Raw genomic sequence first — 19,250 nt, forward strand, 5'->3', positions numbered from 1 at the left:
TTCCTCCTGCATATTCCACCTAAGTAACACATTCCTGGACACGATGGGCAATTAAGCATTGCCAATCCACCTAACCTGCACATCTTTGGACTGTGGGCAGAAACTGGGGAAGCTGGCATCAACACACACAGACATGGGGAGAATGTGCAAACTTCCAAGGGTGAAATCGAACCTGGGTTCCTGGCGCTGTGAGACAACAGTGCTAACCACTAAGCTAATGTGCTACTGTTAAGTAGCATTGACCATTGTACAACCACCAACCCTAACCTTGTCATGAAGCAGTTATTAATCATTAATGAAGCAGTTGAAAGTAGTTGCGTTCAGAGCCCCTACACTGAGGAACTCCTGCAGTGATGTTCTGGGGTTGAGATGGTTAACCTCCAACACTACCATCACCTTCCTTAGTTCTAGGTATAGCATCCAAATAGTTGAGAGTTGTTCCCCACAATTCTGATTGACTTCAATTTTGAGAGGGTGTTTTGATGCCATACGTAGTCATTTATTACTTTGACTTCAAAGACAATTACTCACAAGTCACCTCTGGTGTACTTTAGTCCATGCTTGCACCAAGGTCCAAATGAGGTCTAAAGCCAAGTAGCCCTGGTGGGATAAATACTGGTGAACAGATTATTACTGAGTAAACCAACATTTGAGATTTGAGGATGCTTATGGAACCTGCTACTTCATTAATTGTTTTATTGTTCACGACCATTCACGACTGGATATGGTAGGACTTAGGGTTGGTGGATTGACTGTAAGATTGCTTAGATCTGTCTCTCGCATGTTGGTTGTTATTTAGCATGTAAGTAGTTTGATATTGTAACCTCACCAGGTTTACGACTGATTTTAAACTATGCTTTGAGCTGCTTGTTCTGGGAGCTCCTGTATTCTTTGCTGTACCAGAGTTTTTTGTATGATAGAGCGAGGGTCATTTTCCTCTTACGGTTCCAGTTTGTGACTCAGTGATTGTGGCCCACAGGACCTCATCATTAAGCTCAGCCCACGTTTGAGCTGCTAAATCTGTTCTGAATCCATCAGCGCAAGTGGGTAACACACTTTGTCCTGGTTATACATTTACTTGTGAATACGATGACATCTATTTGTTCATGAGGACGCAGTTTGCCTGATCTGCGGCCAGCGCGAGCCCCGAGGCGGGATCCGCTCCCGCGCCCTGTCCAATGAGCGGCGCGGATGGGGCGGGGCTCGCGCTGCCCGCTCTGAAAAGCTAACGGCTGGAGCGCGAGGCGCAGTCCAGGTGCGAGTCCGCGCGTGTGGGGGAGGGGAGGGGAGGGGAGCGTGGTCATGGCGCTGCGCCATTGCAACCGTTAGAGTGACTGTCGACCCTCGCCGCGTAGCCGCCTGTGGCCATGGAGACCCATTCTATCCACTGGTTCCGTAAGGGACTCCGGCTTCATGATAACCCGGCGCTCAAGGAAGCCCTGCGGGGCGCTAGCACCGTCCGTTGTGTGTACATCCTCGACCCTTGGTTCGCCGGTTCGTCCAACGTTGGCGTGAACCGCTGGAGGTAAGGGGACCATCTCCTTGTGGGTTCGTTATTGCGGGGAGGTTCCTTGTACATTGTCGTGGGTTACCCTGTGGTCATAGAGTTTTGTGCATTCTGTGGGGAACGGCTTACAACGAGGATAGTTATGTAACTTGTGAGTCGGACAGCTCTGTTTTGAGTTTCACACGTAAGCAAATTTACAAAACACTTCATTAAAGTTCTACATCTCTGCTAACTGTTGCGTCTTTTTTTTTCCCCTAAAAAAAAGACTTCTGAGGCAACAACATAATTGAACAGAATGGGGTTAAAGTGCCAGTGGAGTATGTAATTGGAATAACGGTCAGAAAGCAAAGAATGATGGTATATGTTTTCCAAATTTGGGAATAGCATTACTCCGGGGCCAGTGTCTCGGGCAAATGTTTTTATTATATAAGTAACACGGTTTTGAGTTTACAGATGCCGTGACAGCGTGATTCCACGTAGTAGCCGAAGCTTTTGCAATCCCCTAAGGTTTGTTTTTGATACACTGAACCGTTTGCAAAATGCTTTGCAACACGAGCAAAAGTTTAGGCTTACTCATTTTTACATATGCTGCTAAGTATTTCAGTGTATACTGGCATGTTACCCAGTGCTTTTAAATACTCAAACGTTATAGATGACGGCTGGTTACAGCAGGCACAAAGTGTAGGGAGTACAGTATCATTTGAAAAATATCTTGCAAAGAGGAAACATATTATTAGCAGGAGTTGAATAAAGCAGCAAATGATTGTGCTGTAATCTGTTCATAGAAAACCTGGTTGTTCTGACTGATTAACCTAACATGTTAAGGCATTCCCCCACCCAACCCCCGTTTTGTGAACTATTTCCTGGCTATATAACCTCCAGTTTCAGCACACAACACAGTGTTGATCAATAAAATGAATAATCCTGACATGGTATTGAATCCATACTTTTCAGTGTTCAAACTCTGCTAACTTATTACAATTTCAATATCTTCCAGTTTACATACAAACATCCTATTGCAGACAGCAACATAATGCTTTAAAATGCTTTCTCTGATCGAGAGTGGTAGATCACAGGGGAAGGAGCTAAATGCCAAGGGATTAAATGAGTAAATGTTGTGTATGTGGTGAAATGGGTTCGTTGTTTGATAAGAGACTGGGTCAGTTGGATAGATGAAGAAGAGAAGACATTAGGTGACGAGAAGTTCCATTTGCGATGAAATGCTAGTTGAACACTGTCTAATATCTAGGGATTGAACACCAAAGCATGTCCACCTACACGTGATGTCTCAGGACTGTACAATCTGTGTACCTACTCTGCCTGGTGGACACTCCTAGTCTCCAGCTCACCATGAACAAAGCCAAGAGGACGTGCTAAATATTAAAATGTGCATCTCCTGTGAACGTTTTCCTTCTGCCTTTTTTTAAAATTTGTTGTTGGCATTTCTTTTCTAAAATCCCGTAGTCTTGGACTTGCCATAAATTAGGTCACCCTATCTGCCTGATTTGCTCACTCAAACGCGCACATTTTGTCAACTTTAACAATGCACATAGAAACTCGGGCAGCGATTTGCATGCACAGGAGCACCCTCGACATACACAAGCTAAAACATCGTCGTTTCGTCGCTCTCTCAAATATCGGGATTCTGACCTGTAGCTTCGATAGAGACTTCCAAAGAGGCATACCTTGTTTAATTATCAAATATGTAAGTAAAATCGATTTTTAGCAGAAACGGAATCCAGACGTGCCCTTTGAAAAAGAACATCAAAGGATACTTGTCTAATCTTAAACAAAAGAAGAAATTGATGGAGAAACTCAGCAGGTTTGGCAGCATCCTTGCGGAGAAATCAGAGCTAATGTTTCGAGTCAAATAACTCTCTTCAGTTCTGACCAGACCTGCTAAAGCAGACCTGACCAGACAGGCTAAAAGCACAATGCCGTTTGTTTAGTCAGGACTGGAAGAGGATGAGTGGTTCTAACTTGTTTTAACTAATTTATGTTGGTTTATATTCGCAATAACTGGCTCTATACATAAAGCTTTTTGAATCGATGTAATGAAAAACCGCTTAAAATAACTATACACTTATTAAGTAGGAAGGCAATCCCTGCATACAACCCAAAAAAAGGAAAGAATTATGTATGCTGGAAATCAGAAATAAAACCTAGAATTCCTGGAATAAAACTCAGCAGGTATGGCAGCATCCTTGGGGAGAAAGCAGAGCTAATGTTTCGAGTCGAATAACTCTCTTCAGTTCTGACCAGACCTGCTGAGTTTTATTCCAGGAATTCTATTTTTTTTATTTCTGATTTCCAACATCCACAGTTTTTGTTTAGTTGTATACAGGGATTAACTCCCTGTTTAATTAGTGTATTTATTTTAAGCGGTTTTTCGTCGTATCAGTTCAAGAAACTTTATGTATAAGAGCCAGTTGTTGCGAATATAAACCAACATAAAATAGTTAAAACAAGTTAGAACCACTCATCCTCTTCCAGTCCTGACTAAACAAACTGCATTGTGCTTTTAGCCTTATTGTTTCAGACCTCTGATTCATGTTGATGGAAAATAAATTTTCATTAAAGTAGCATTCGATTCAGTGGTTTTAATTTATCGTCCAATTTAACAGACGGAGGCATAGTTATCTCTATTTTTATATCACTCATTGAAACAATATTCATGTGCTAAATGTTCCAATGTACGCTGGAAAGGAAGATAAAACATGAATACGGCCGGAGATTGAGATTGTAAACTGTTATTGCACATTACGAAGTTAAAGGCATCGCAAGAATATAAAATCAATCAAGAAAAAATTGTTTCCTGTCTGATCTAGGCCACCTATTGTGAATGTGTGACGCAGATTTATCCAAATAGTGACCTGCGGTGCTGGATACGTCAATAACAAAGCAATGATTCATGTTGTAACATTTAATTCCTTTGTACATGCTCAATCAATGTCAAAGGAATAACTTGGCAACTATCTTTTTCTCTTAAAGTAGGTCATTTAATCACAGTGCAACACATGACTATTGATTTTTCTTGCATTCTGCCAGTGAAATAACGCAGTGATTATAATATCGCCGGAGTAGAGCCATTTTGAGCAGGCAGCTGGACGACGATGGGGAACGAACACTACAGAAAACTGACGGAAGCAGGGAGCTGTGCTCTGTTAGGAACGTGCTTTTAGTCTCGCTACAATAAAAAAGTAATAACCATTCCGAAGCGGCAAGCTGTTCACCAAAGACGAGAAGACAATATAATATTAACCCTTTTATGGGCCGACTACTGCCGCCCGCGTTTATCGTCTTTTGTTTCAAATATTCTTCTAAAATTTGTGATGGTTACATACATTGCATACAATCCGAAAGCTAAATACTAATGGGCGAGGGGAGCGCGATAGGACGATTTGCTTTAGCATGACGATTTGGACCTTAATGGCCTTTCCCTGTTGAGCTGTTTTTGTTTTGCTGCAAGCTGTAGTGTGTGTCCCTTGGCGTTTAATCCCATACAATGTGCCATTCTGAAACATTTTACATTTACATTTTTCTCCAAGCCTGCTTTTCACAGGCACCAGTATCTTCCCCATACAGCCAACAAGGGCATCGCACAGAATGGATGAACGAGGGGGCGGGCAGGGAAGATCTAATGGAGGAAGGTCTTTCTCACCAACAGCCAAGTATATCTGGAATAAAACGCAACTGCGGATGCGAGAGATGTAAAACAATGCGCTGGAGAAACGCAATGGGCCTATCGGCGTCTGTATAGAGAATAACGGTTAATGTTTTGAATCCAGTGACCCTTTGTCAGAACTAAATCCAGGTGGTCAACAGGATCCACCGTATTCTTTTTCTTTTTTACAAACGAGGAATTTTGAGAAAGACTAGCAGCTAACATAAAGGGAGATCTAAAATTCTCGAAAGGCATATAAACATTAAGGGATTGGTCAAAGGAGGAATAGGACTGTTCAGAGACCAATTACAACATCTTAAAACGATGTGTATCGGTATTTGAATAGGAAGGGTTTCCAGAGAGTTGGGCCAAATGCTAGCAAATGGGGCTAGATTAATTTAGGATATCTGGTCAGCATGGACAAGTTGGACCAAAGAGTTTGTTTCTGTGCTGGACATCTCTATGACTCTAAGTGGCTGAGGTGTTAAATGAATGCTTTGTCTTTGTCTTTAGAACAGAGGAGGATGCTGCCTGGGCTCTGGTGACAGAGGAAACTGACCTTAAAAGGGTTTAAAGTTAATAAGTAAAAAGTTTTTAATAGATTGTTGGCAAAGTTGTCAAGGTATTAGAATGGGTTGAGATCCACTCAAGGATTTAGATAAATGAGAGAGATTATGACTAGTACCTTTACAATTTCTTTCAATCTTCCCTGGATCAAGGGAGATGTCTAAAGACTGAAAAATTGAAGTGTTTGTTCAAGAAAGGTTTGATAATCCCAGCAATTGCAGAGCGGATAGTTTAACTTTGGAGGAACAACTTCTAGGAACAGTTCAGAACAGAATTAGTAGTCATATGGAAAAAGATGGGAAGAGTCAGCACAGATTTCTAAAGGGGAAACCATGTTTAACAACTTACTGGAGTGTTTGTTTTGAAGAGCTGCCAGTCTCAATGAGAGTCGTGTTGTTGTGGTATACATGCATTTCCAAATACAGTGCCACACTCAGACCTGTGAGGAAAATTTATAGGTCATAGAATTAAAGGAACAGTAGCTTCATGAATACAAAATTGACTGAGTCATAGATTTTTTTTTCAGGCTTGAAGATTTTTAGTGGAGTGCGCCAGGGGTTGATATTGGGAGCCATGCTTTTCTTGAGGTTTATTAATAATCTGGATGCTGGATAATAACCTGGATAATAGTATGCAGGAGACAATTTCAGAGTTTGCAAATGACACTAAACTTGGGGAAAATTATAAATTATGAGAAGAACAGAATGGAACTCCATAAGGGCATTGACAAGTTGATGGAGGCAATAAGTTATAGGAGCAGAAATTAGGCAATTCAGCCCATCCAGTCTGCTCTGCCATTCAATCATGGCTGATAAGTTTTTCAACCCCAATTTCCTGCTTTCTCCCCGTAAGCTTTGATTCCCTTGACAATCAAGATCCTAACCATCTGTCTTAAATATACTCAATAACCTGGCCTCCACAGCCATCTGAGGCAATGATTTCTGCAAATTCACCACTCTCTGGGTGAAGAAGTTTCTCCTTACCTCCATTCCCTTTACTATGCCTTTGTGTCCTAGTCTGTCCTGCCAATGGAAATATCTTCCTCGCATCCACTCTCAGTATTCTGTAAATTTCAATTACATTCCCTCTTTTTCCAAACTCCATTGAATATAGACTCCATAGTTCCTCATATGTTTAGCCTTTCATTCCTGGGATCATTCTCACAAACCTCCTCTGGACCTGCTCCTGGGCCAGTACATCCTTCCTGAGGTATGGGGCCCAAAATTGCTCACAATACTCTAAATGTGCTTGAAGGGTGTGGAACATCACTAGTCACAGGCTTCCATTTTGAGAAGGACCCTTTTATCCCCACTCTCTGCCTTCTGCCAGACAGCCAATCTTCTATCCATGCTAGTGCCTTGCCTCTAACACCATCTTACTCAGCAGCCTCCTTTGTGACACCTTGTCAAAGGCCTTCTGGAAGTCTAGATAGATAGCACCCATTAGCTCTCCTTGGCCCTGGCTGCTCATTACCTCCTCAAAGAATTCCAATAGATTTGTCAGGCATGATCTCCCCTTGATGAAACCATACTGATTTTACCATGCATGTCCAAGTATTCAGAAATCTCATCCTTCATAATAGACTCAAACTTCTCAATGACCAAGGTCAGACTAATTGGACTATAATTTTCTGTCTTTTGCCTAATTCCCTTCTTAAACAGGGGGTTACATTAACGATTTTTTTCCAATTCTCTTGGACACTCCCTGACTGCAGTGTAAGATCACCACTACATCCTCCACTGTCTCTTCAGCTATGTCCTTCAGAACTCTGGGGTGCAGATGATTTATCCAGCTTCAGACCTTTCAGTTTTTCTAGCACCTTCTCCTTGGTGATGGCCACCATACTCATCTCTGCCCCCCAACACTCGAACTTTTGGGATATTACTCATGTCTTCCACCGTGAAGACTGATGCAAAATATTAATTCAGTTCCTCTGCCATTTCTTTGCTCCTCATTACTATTTCTCCAGCATCATTTTCCATGGCCCAATGTCCAATTTTGGTTCTTGTGCCCTTTACATATTTGAACAAACTCTTGCAATTTTTTTTATATTACTGTCTAGCTTATCCTCATATAATCTTCTCCCTCCTTATTTCTTTTGTCATTATCCTCTGTTAGTCTTTGTAGGCTTCCCAATCTTCTGATTTCCCACTACTCTTCGCCACATTATTTGCCTCCTCTTTTGCTTTTATACTGACCCTGACTTCCCTTGTCAGCTGTGGTTGCCTCATTCACCCTTTAGTATGCTTCTGTTTCCTCAGGATGAATTTTTGCTGCATCTCCTGAATTATTCCCAGAACCCCTGCCATTGCTGCTCCAGTCTTTCCTGCTAGGCGCCTCTCCCAGTCAATTCTGCTCAGCTCCTCCCTCATGCCTCTGTAGTTGTCTTTATTCAATTGTAATACATTTGATTCCACTTTCTCTCCCTCAAATTGCAGAATAAATTTGAAAATATCATGGTCACTGCCTCCTAAGGGTTCGTTCACCTTAAGCTCCCTTATCAAGTCTGCCTCGTTATGCAACACTAAGACATTCATACTAAATCCAGATTTGCCTGTTCCTTAGTGAGGTTCACCACAAGTTGCTCCAAAAAATCATCTCACAGATATTCCACAAATGCCTTTTCTTCTAATCCACAAATAACCTGATTTTCCTAGTCCATCCATGTATGGAAATCCCCCATGATCACTGTATCCTTGCCGCCTTGCACGCTTTTTCTATGTTTGCCCCAAATCCTGACTACTGTTTCGAGGTCTGTGCATAATTCCCATTATGGTTGTTTTTTTACCTTTGCAATTCCTCAACTGGACCACACAGATTCTACATCATCTGACCCTAGTTTGTTTCTTGCTAATGATTTAATTTCATTTCTTACTAATAAGGCAACCCCACTCTCTCTGTACACCTATCTTTTCAATAGGGTATAAATCCTTGGATATTTAGCTGCCAATCCCGATCCTCTTGCAGTTACGTCTCAGTGATGTCCACCATGTCATTCCTGCTAATTTCAATCTGTGCCAAAAACTAATTTACCTTATTTCCTATGTTGCATACATTCAGATACAACACTTTCAGTCCTGTATTGACTGTCCCTCTTCTCATTGTCACTGATTTATCCAGTATGCTTGAAGGTTGATTCCTAACCCTTTCCAAACATTCTGATCTATTTTGTGTGCTGGAGATTTTAATAACCTCTCCTGAGTTTTTGTTTCTTTTCATACCTTTCCATGCAGTTGAACCCACCCCTACAGCTGCTTTGTTTCCCATTGGCCATTATAGTTTTGTGTTTTACCTTTCCCTTATCACACCCCCCACCACTTTCTAGTTTGAAATTCTGTTGACCACTCTATTTACCCTTTTAAATAGGCAGATAGGAGGTTCACAGAAGTGTGAGGTGATGCACTTTGGTCAGAAGAACATTGAAAAACAATATGAAATAGGGATACAATTCTAAAAGTGGTGTTGGAGCAGTGGGATATGAATATATATGTGCAGCACAAGTGGAGCAAGCAGTTAATGAAGCATCGTGTTTTATTAGTAGGGGCATAGAGTACAAGAGAAAGCAAGTTGTGTTGAACTTCTTTAAGATGCTTGTTAGACCTCAGCTGGAATATTATGTACAGTTGTGGGCATCTAATTATAAGAAAGATATAAATTCATTGGAATGCAGAAGTGATTTACAAGAATGGTTCCAGAAATGAGAAACTTAAGTCATGAGCCTAGATTGAAGAAGTTGAAACTGTGTTCCTTGGAGAGAAGAAGGCTTAGAGGAGGTATGATAGAGGCTTTCAAAGTCATGAATGAGCTGGGTAGAGTAGATAGGGAAAGGCTGTTCTCGCTTGTAAAAGGATCAAGAGGCATTGATTTGAAGTGATCTGCAAAAGAAGCAAAGTTAAGATGAAGGGGGAAAGAAACCATTTTCACACAGTGAGAAGTTTAAGGTAGAGAATGCAATACCTGGAACTGTTCTGGAAGCAGCTTCAGTAGAGGGATTCAAGAGAGCACTGGATGATTATTTGAATACAAATGGTGTACAAGGATATCAGGAAAATGCATAAGCTTGGCACTCATTAATAGAATGGTACATGCACAATGCGCTACATGGCATCCTTCTGTGTCAAGAGCATTTTTGTAAGGCCTCAAAGATATTGCATGTGGACCGCAGCCTGGTGGTTTTGTGGTCCAGTGTGCTTTCCTGCATTAAGGTGGAGAGACGATTGGTGCAACCAACTGACTGGAATATTCCACAGTAATGTGGTCAGACCTATCCTTTGCAACCCAATAGTACCTTAGCATGTAGGGACACTTGACTGCAAACAGAGAGTCCATATGCTTCCACACAAGCTCTATGCTGTTAGGATGAGGACACAGTTGGGGATGTTTTGTATGGAGATTTATACATCTCCATCAGCTGACATGAATCACTTTCAATCTCACCAAAAATGGATATCAGACTGGATGATCGCCACAGCACAGGTGTAAAATATAGCAATGCTGAATGCCTTGTATCTGTGGGCAAGTGTGCCCAGTTTCTATTTCACTATAATTATGCACTTCTTCCAGTTGTTAGCACATGCAGCAACCCTTCCCCACATTTCAAACACCATTAGGTACTCTGAACTGATGGTGCAAGATTCAAAGGACAAGTTGTCCTGATTTTCTAAGGACGTGCTCTTGTTGCAATACACTTTGGCTTTGGAAGCCAGTTTGAATTGGTTACAGACTGACTAAATGACAGCAACTTTGTCTGTAACTAGGGATGCTTTGATCTGAATACCTAAGACTGTCACCCCGCTTCTGTGGCTGGATATTCACTGATGGGCTCAGCAAACAATTTGATACAGAACACAGGCGAGACTGGAAGAGAGAGAGGACAATACTGAATCCAGATTTAATTCAAAGTCTTTCTGATTCCCTCTTTGAATGAAGCTACACTACTGATTCATGTAAAGCATTTGGATCCAATTATGCAATCCATCTGCAAACCTAGTTTTGGAGTACGCACCTATCATGTGGATACGCCATGTTTTATTGAAAAACCTTCAGGCCCAAGCAGATGAAGCAGGTGCCCACCACCCTTGTATTTAGATTATCAATTGCAGAGTGACCAAGGCTATTGGAGAACTTCCAGACAGGAACAGTATTGATTTGAAATACAGGTATTCCCCACTTTTTGAAAGTTCACTCTACCCCACTTTGCATTATGAAAGACAGGGACAGGAATGGTTATTGCAGGTTCCAGGATTTAGATGTTTCAGTAAGAACAGAGAAAATGGTTTAAAGTGCGGGGTGGTGGTGGGGTGGGAAGGTAGTGACATTATGGTTGCAGAAAGCACGTTTGAGGACTTGTCTATTGAGGTAGTATGGGCTGAGATTAGAAACAGGAAAAGAGAGATCCCCTTGTTGGGAATTTTCTGTAGGCCTCCAAATAGTTACAGAGATGTAGAGGATAGGATAGCATAGCAAAGATGATCCTCGATGATAGCTAGAGTGACAGGGTAGTTATTATGGGGGCTTTAACTTTCCAAATGTTGACTGGGAATACTATAATTCAAGCACTTTAAATGGGTCAGTTTTTGTTCAATGTATGCAGGAGGGTTTCCTGACACAGTATGTAGAAAGGCCAATAAGGGGTAGATTAGATTTGGTACTGGATAATGAACCCAGGCAGGTGTTAGATTTGGAGGTAGGTGAGCACTTTGGTGATAATGACCACAATGCGGTTATGTTTACTTTAGTGATGGAAAGGGATAGGTATATACTGCAGGGCAAGAGTTGTAGCTGGGGGAAAAGCAATTATGAAGCAATTAGGCAAGGTTTAGGATGCATAAGATGGGGAAGGAAACTCCAATTGAAATGTGGAGCTTATTCAAGGAAAAGTTACTGCAGATCCTTGATAAGTATGTACCTGTCAGGCAGGGAGGAAGTTGTTGAGCATGGGAGCTGTGGTTTACTAAGGAAGTTGAATCTCTTGTCAAGAGGAAGAAGAAAGCTGATGTTAAGATGAGATGTGATGGCTCATTTAGGGCACTTGAGAGTGATGTCAGCCAGGAAAGACCTAAAGAGAGAGCTAGCTAAGAAGAGCCAGGAGGGGACATGAGAAGTTGTTGGCGGAGAGGATCAAGGAAAACTCTCAGGCTTTCTATAGGTATATCAGGAATAAAAGAATGACTAGAGTAAGATGAGGGCCAATCAAGGATAGCGGAAATGCTAACTGAATACTGGAAAAAGTATTCACACTGGAAAAAGACAATTTTGTTGAGAATACAGAGATACGGGCTACTAGACTAGATGGGATTGGGGAGGTGTTAGCAATTCTGGAAAGTGTAAAAATAGACAAGTCCCCTGGGCCAGATGGGATTTATCCTAGGATTCTCTGGGAAGCCAGGGAGGAGATTGCAGAGCCTTTGGCTTTAATCTTTATGTTGAAATTGTCTACAGGAATAGTGCCAGAAGACTGGAAGATAGCAAATATTGTTCAAGCAGGGGAGTAGAGACAATCCTGGTAAATATGAACTAGTGAGCCTTACTTCGGTTGCGGGTAAAGTGTTGGAAAGGGTTATACGAGATAGGATTTATAATCATCTCGAAAGGAATAAGTTGATTAGGGATAGTCAACACGGTTTTGTGAAGTGTAGGTCGTGCCTCACAAACCTTACTGAGAAAGTGACCAAACAGGTCATGGATTTCAGTAAGGCATTTGATAAGGTTCCCCATGGTAGGCTATTGCACAAAATATGGAGGCATGTGGTTGGGGGTGATTTAGCAGTTTGGACCAGAAATTGGCTCGCTGAAAGAAGACAGAGGATGGTGGTTGTTGAGAACTATTCATCCTAGAGTTCAGTTACTAGTGGTATACCACAAGGATCTGTTTTGGCTCCACTGCTGTTTTTCATTTTTATAAATGACCTGGATGAGGGCATAGAAGGATGGGTTAGTAAATTTGTGGATGACACTGAGGTCGGTAGAGTTGTGGATAGCACCGAAGGACATTGTAGGTTACAAAGGAGCATAGATGAGCTGTAGAGGTGGGCTGAGAGATGGGCAAATGGAGTTTATTGTGGAAAAGTGTGAGGTAATTCACTTTGGAAGGAGAAACAGAAATGCAGAGTACTGGACTAATGGTAAGATTCTTGTTAGTGTAGATGAGCAGAGAGATCTCGATGTCCAGGTACATAGATCCTTGAAAGTTGCCACCCAGGTTGATGGGGTTGTTAAGAAAGCATACTTAAGAAGGTGTGTTAGCTTTTATTGGCAGAGGGATTAAATTTCAGAACCATGAGGTAATGCTGCGGCTGTACAAACCTCTGGTGCAGCCACACTTGGAGTATTACGTATAGTTCTGGTCACCGCATTATGGGAAGGATGTGGAAGCTTTGGAAAGGGTTCAGAGGAGATTTATGAGGATGCTGCCTAGTATGGAGGGAAGGGCTCACGAGTAAAAGTTGAGTAACATGAGGCTGTTTTTTTTTTAGAAGAAGGTTGAGAGGTGATATAATTGAGACATATAAGATAATCAGGGTTAGATAGGTTGGACAGTGAGAGCCATTTTCCTCGGATGGCGATGGTTAGCACGAAGGGACATAGCTTTAAATTGAGGGGTGATGGATATAGAACTGATATCAGAAATAGTTTCTTTACTCAGAGTAGTAGGGGCGTGGAACATGCTGTCTGCCATAGTAGTAGACTCACCAACGTTAAGGCATTTAAATGGTCATTGAAAAGGATATGGAAGAGAATGAAATAGTGTGGTTAGACAGGCTTCAGATTAGCTCTCGATGGTTTCACAGGTCGGCACAACAAAGGGCCTGTACTTCGCTGTAATGTTCTATGTTCTAAAATGTCCATCAACGCTACCACCATTTCCCTGCACCTGCCCCTACTCCTTGATTCCCCAACCCTGGAAAAAAGGCTAAGTGCATTTACCCTATCCATGCCTCTCATGATCTTATACACCTCCTAAAGAAAAAAGTCCTAGCTTGTCCAACCTCTCCCTAGAACTCAGATCATTGAGTCCTGGCAACAACCATGTCCATTTCTTCTGCACTCTTTCCATTTTATAACATCCTTCCTATAACAAGGTGACCAAAACTGAACACAATACTGTAAATGCGACCTCACCAATGTCCTGTACAACTACAACATAACTTCCCAACTTCTATATTCAGTGCCCTGACTGATGAAGGCCAGTGTGCCAAAGCCTTCTTCACTGCCCTTTCTTCCTGTGACTCCAACTTCAGAGAACCGTGCACCTGAGGTCCCTCCCTTCCACTACACTCTTGAAGGGCCTATTATTCACCATGAAACTCCTACCTTGATTTGATTTTCAAAAATACAAGACCTCACACTCTATATTAAACTCCATTCGCCATGTCTGGGCTCACTTCCCCAGCTGATCAAGGTCCTGCTGCAATTTCTGATAACCTTCCTCACTGTCTACGATACTGCCTATTTTAGTGTCATCTGCAAACTTACTAATCATGCCTTGTACATTCTCATCCAAATCATTGGAATAGATAAGAAACAGCAATGCCGGAAGTGGGTACTACAGATGCTGGAGATTAGAGTCAAGATTAGAGTGGTGCTGAAAAAATACAGCAGGTCAGGCAGCATCTGTGGAATAGGAAAATCAACATTTCGGGCAAAAGCCCTTCATCGGGAATGAGAAAAGCATCATTCCTGTTGAAGGACTTTTGCCCAAAGCATCAATTTTCCTGTTCCGCGGATGCTCCCTTTCCTGCTGTGCTTTTCCAGCACCACTCTAACATTTAGTATGGCCAACCCATCTAACCTGCATATCTTTAGACAATGGGAGGAAAGCAAAGCACTTGGTGGAAATCCAAACAGACATAGGAAGAATGGCCATATGGAGTTTTCACATGGTCACCCAACACTCCATTAGAACCAGAGCCCCAGGAAAATTGATGTTTCAGGCAAAAGCCCGTCATCAGGCATCATCAGAATCAGGCTTTTGCCCGAAACGTAAATTTTCCTGCTCCTCGGATGCTGCCTGACCTGCTATGCTTTTCCAGCACCACTCGAACCTTGACTTTAATCTCCAGCGCCTGCAGTATTCACTTCTGCGATACTAAATTTTCCCTAGTGTCCAGGAATGTGCATGCTAGGTGGATTAACCATAGTAAATGTGGATTTTTGGGTTAGGATAGGAGTCTGAGTCTGGATGGGATGTTCTTCAGAGGGTAGGCAAGAAGGGGCTGATTGGCCTCTTTCCATGCTGTAAGGATTCTATGATTCTAAGTCAAGTGCTGTATTTCATTCTGGTCACCAAGAGTAGTTGTTAACGATGTTGTGAATAAACCCAGCCAACAAGATAACTAACTTTGGGATTCAAAATAAATGGATTAATAGTATGATGTTTTGAATTTTCTGCCCAACTAGGACTTATACTTGACAATTGCAGCTTTATCACAGAGGTTTTTGATCAATTGTCACCTCCAGAATATTGGTGCAATATTCAGCAATGGTCATCCCACTGAATATCAAGGGGAGACGATTTGATCATTGGTTGTTGGAAATTCTTATTATCAGGCCCTTTATGGCAAAAATGTTATTTATGACTTTCTTTTACAGTTGTTCATGAATACCTCTACTTTTGACCTTTTTATGATGGAATGTCTTTGATAAAGATGGTTGGGCCAAGGGTACAACACTGAGAAATTCCTCAGTGAACTTCTAAAGCTACAATTGCAAAGTGGAAAATGCAATGCTAACAACAGAACCTACTTTTTCTTTACACTTCAACAGAAGGAATGTCATCTAGGTCTGTTTACAAAATGATGTCCACATCATTGTTCCTTTCTGTGCTCTGCACAGACTGTAATGATTATCAGGCTAAAATTATGTTTTCCTCCTGTTTCCAAAATAGAAGAAAGGAATCAAATTGTCTTTTTATCCATCAGGTTCTTGCTTCAGTGCTTAGAAGATCTAGATACTAGTCTTGCGGAGCTAAACTCCCGGCTGTTTGTAATACGTGGGCAACCTGCTGATGTCTTTCCCAGGCTTTTTAAGGCAAGTTCTTGTGAATCATATGCAATGTCTGTAAATAGTAAACACCTGTAAATTTACTGTAACTAAGCTTACCTCTAACTTGATATTTATTTTCAAAATGTTCCTTTGAAGTTCCAGAGTTTGCATTGTATTTACTTTGTAATTAATTTGCTATGATTCAAGTGATGATAGGTAAGAATTTGAAAAACTCTTTTAGTTAGCACATAACATACATTTTTCATAAACCAGTAAAGAGACTAGTGATGGTTTGTTTTTAGGGGAGAAAGTGAGGTCTGCAGATGCTGGAGATCAGAGATGGAAATGTGTTGCTGGAAAAGCGCAGCAGGTCAGGCAGCATCTAGGGAACAGCAGAATCGACGTTTCGGGCATTAGCCCTTCTTCATGGTTTGTTTTTAACCTGGTAGAAAAGTTTCCAAAAGGTTAAAATGAGCTTTTAGTATTAATTTTGGAAGATTGACTTTTCTGAGGCACCATTGCCAACCTCTGGTCTGAGATATCATTGGTATTTAAGTTGACTCATCCTCTGTTTGGGTCAATGTAGCCTCTCATTTTCAATATTTGCTTATATTGCTAGATCATTTTGACAGGGTTTGGCCACTAAATAGTTTGTCTTGTCCTTTGATCACAAGATATGATTCGAACAAAATGTGAGATTCGAGTTCAAAAACCTGCCCATTTGGTGTTAAAAGTAGAGTCTGTAGTGTAGTTTCCAACTTGAAAATACTGTGGTTTCCTTTCAGGTAAACAACATTGGTAGTTATAATAGGATAATATGACAGCCAGTGGTCTGCCAATGGGCACAGCATCACCAATATTGTAGCAGTGATTGAACTAGGGATCAGAAGATTTGGATGTTTTCTCTCCTTGCTGACTAGAACTATAAAACAATGGTATCCTCTCTACCTTTGCAATGAAGATTGAAAAAAATCACTGAAGATTCTGTAGTTCAACAAGAAACCCAAGTGTGATGTATGTCGATACCGATCACCATGATATCAGTAATACCTGTATTACTCTTAATTATCATTGATTCCAATGGATATTGGATGAGGAATAAGTGCTTATGTATTTTTCCAATCTTTCCAGAGATAGGCTGAAGCATTTTGAGATAAAACAAGATACAAATTGTTCAATAACTTGACAACAGCCACTATTTGTAAAATAGTCAAGTCTTACTATCCAATAAACTACAATGACAAAAATAATATCCCATATAATCTTATCAGCAGGTTCACTTAACTTTACCCAAGGAGAATTTTAATTTTGACTTATCCTGGACTTAAGATGATCAAGTTTCTCAATTCAAGGAACTGGATTAATTCCACTAGTCACTAAATCTTACAATTGAGCAGTCATGATCCAGTTACTTAAGTGTCAAATTGCAAGGTATTGAACTTCAATTTTTGAGGGAAAATTTCTGTAAGATGATAGTTTATGATGTTCTAAAGATTCATTACTCTTAATCTAACAGGAATGGAATATTAACCGTTTGACATTCGAATATGATTCTGAGCCATTTGGTAAAGAACGCGATGCAGCCATCAAGAAGCTGGCTAGTGAAGCTGGTGTTGAGGTCATTGTCAAGATTTCACACACATTGTATGACCTAGATAAGTATGTACTCTGTTAAATATTTAAACTAATGTAGTGGTAGCGAATGCATGGCTCTGCTAAGTTAAAACTATCCAAAATATTGTAATGGAAATAAGGTGCAAGCAAGGTTCCTACAATTTTGAAATGTTCTATTTAAACACTGCAGTTAAAACACAAACAAAAGGAAGGGGAATTTAGAATAACTTAAATAGTAGAAAACTTTACTGAATACTCAAAACAGTAACTTGAATAATCAACTGTTCTAATATAGTAACATCCCATAAACCCACCCCCGATAAAAAGGTAAATTCAAACACAGATTCTTACAGGCAGGAAGCCACAACATCCAGAAAGATTTCAGAGAGAGAAAGTTAGTTAAGAATGATTTAGTGAAGCTTGCAATCCTTCGGGACTCCAACATCTTGTGACTACTACAGCTTAAGAAAAACTACAAAACTCTAAACTGGAGAACTGGCCACTCCCCTTCCATTGTTAAACTGTTTTCACTTTCTAGCCCTAGACTCTTTGGCACCTCTGCCATTACAACCTCCCTACAAAAAAAAACAGGACAAAATAATCTTTTTAAAGTGAAAGCTTTGTCACAAGTATAATTAGTATGGTTCAGTGCTATGCAATGATTCAAGTAATTAGAAGCTGAGATAAATACACTTCATTCACCAACAGATTTATTCTATCATCCAGTGTTCAATATCTGTAATCTTATCTTAGTATTTTTCATACTAGCATCCTTGGGTTGTCTCAAGTCAAAGAATAGCTTTTCTTCTTTCTTTCTTCCTCTGTTTCTGTAACATGCCAGTATCTTTCTCTTTTTCTAATCTTCACAGGATCTCAGATCTGTTAAAGTGCAGAAGAAGTTAGTTCAGCTCATCGTGTCTGCACTGGTTCTCTGAAAACTTTGTCTTTATGTTAATCCCCTGCCTCTTTCTTGTATGTTGTTTCTATTTACAGTAAATGCCCTTTTGAATGTCTCAATTGAACTTGCCTTCACCACCCTTCCAGGAAGCATGTTCTAGACCCTGACTACTCACTGAATGAAAAAGTTTTATTTCTCCCTTTATATTTGCAAAACACTTTAAAACTGTGCCTTTTAGTTTTCCATCCACTTATGACTGGTAACAGTTTCCTCCATTTACTCTGCCCTCCCCCTCAATTTTGAAAACTTCTCGGATTTCCTCTTAGCCATTTCTCCAAGGAAATTAGTCCCAAATTCTCCAATGTTTCCTTATTACCAAAGTGTATCATCCCTGGATCTATTCTCATAAACCTCATCTGGACTCCTGCAGTGTCTCCAAATCATTCCATAGTGTGGCTCCCAGCACTGCAAAGTACTCGAGCTGAGTGTCTTCTATAAGTTCATTATAACCTACCTTTAATGTAATCGGTGCCCCAATGATATAGCCTAGAGGGCTGCATGCTTTATTAGCAGTACCTCCTACCTGTCCTACCACGTGTAATGATTATGTATATACACATTCTCCTGCACACCATTTTAGAATGGCATCTTTTATTTTACACTGTCTCGTCATGTTCTTTGTACCAAAATTGTATCACTTCACACTTCTCCACATTGAGTTTCATCTACCACCTATCTATCCATTTCACAAGGTGTCAATGTCATTTTGAAGTTACAATTCTCTCCAGCTCTGTGTCTGCAAACTTTGAACTCTGCACACTGTGATCTAGATCACATTTATAGATAGGAGAAGTGAGAATCCCAATACCAACTCCTGAGGAACTCCACTAAAAATATTCTTCCTTCCAAAAAATGTCCATTACTCTTTTTCTCATCCCCCAGCAATTCTGTCTCTTTTTGTTCCATAATCCATAACTGTCTTAAGTCTGTGTGGCTCTCTATCAAACAGTGCGTGT

The 19,250-nt window shown here is 40.7% G+C and overlaps 1 protein-coding gene across 1 annotated transcript in view; it reads left to right on the forward strand.

Annotated features, from left to right (window-relative positions):
• Positions 1–1,268: 1,268 nt before the first annotated feature.
• LOC122563330 (cryptochrome-1-like) overlaps positions 1,269–19,250 on the forward strand; it is a 97,032-nt gene continuing 79,050 nt past the window's right edge. Inside the window, exons 1-3 of the mRNA XM_043717068.2 lie at positions 1,269–1,525; positions 15,659–15,767; positions 17,239–17,381. Of these exons, the coding sequence (XP_043573003.2) occupies positions 1,368–1,525; positions 15,659–15,767; positions 17,239–17,381 (410 nt within the window). The 5' untranslated portion in view covers positions 1,269–1,367. The remainder of the gene's footprint in view (positions 1,526–15,658; positions 15,768–17,238; positions 17,382–19,250) is intronic.

The sequence above is a fragment of the Chiloscyllium plagiosum genome, unplaced genomic scaffold (assembly GCF_037043375.1).
Source record: "Chiloscyllium plagiosum isolate Xiang-an unplaced genomic scaffold, Cpla_swu_hap1 HiC_scaffold_26, whole genome shotgun sequence".
Classification (NCBI taxonomy): Eukaryota; Metazoa; Chordata; class Chondrichthyes; order Orectolobiformes; family Hemiscylliidae; genus Chiloscyllium; species Chiloscyllium plagiosum.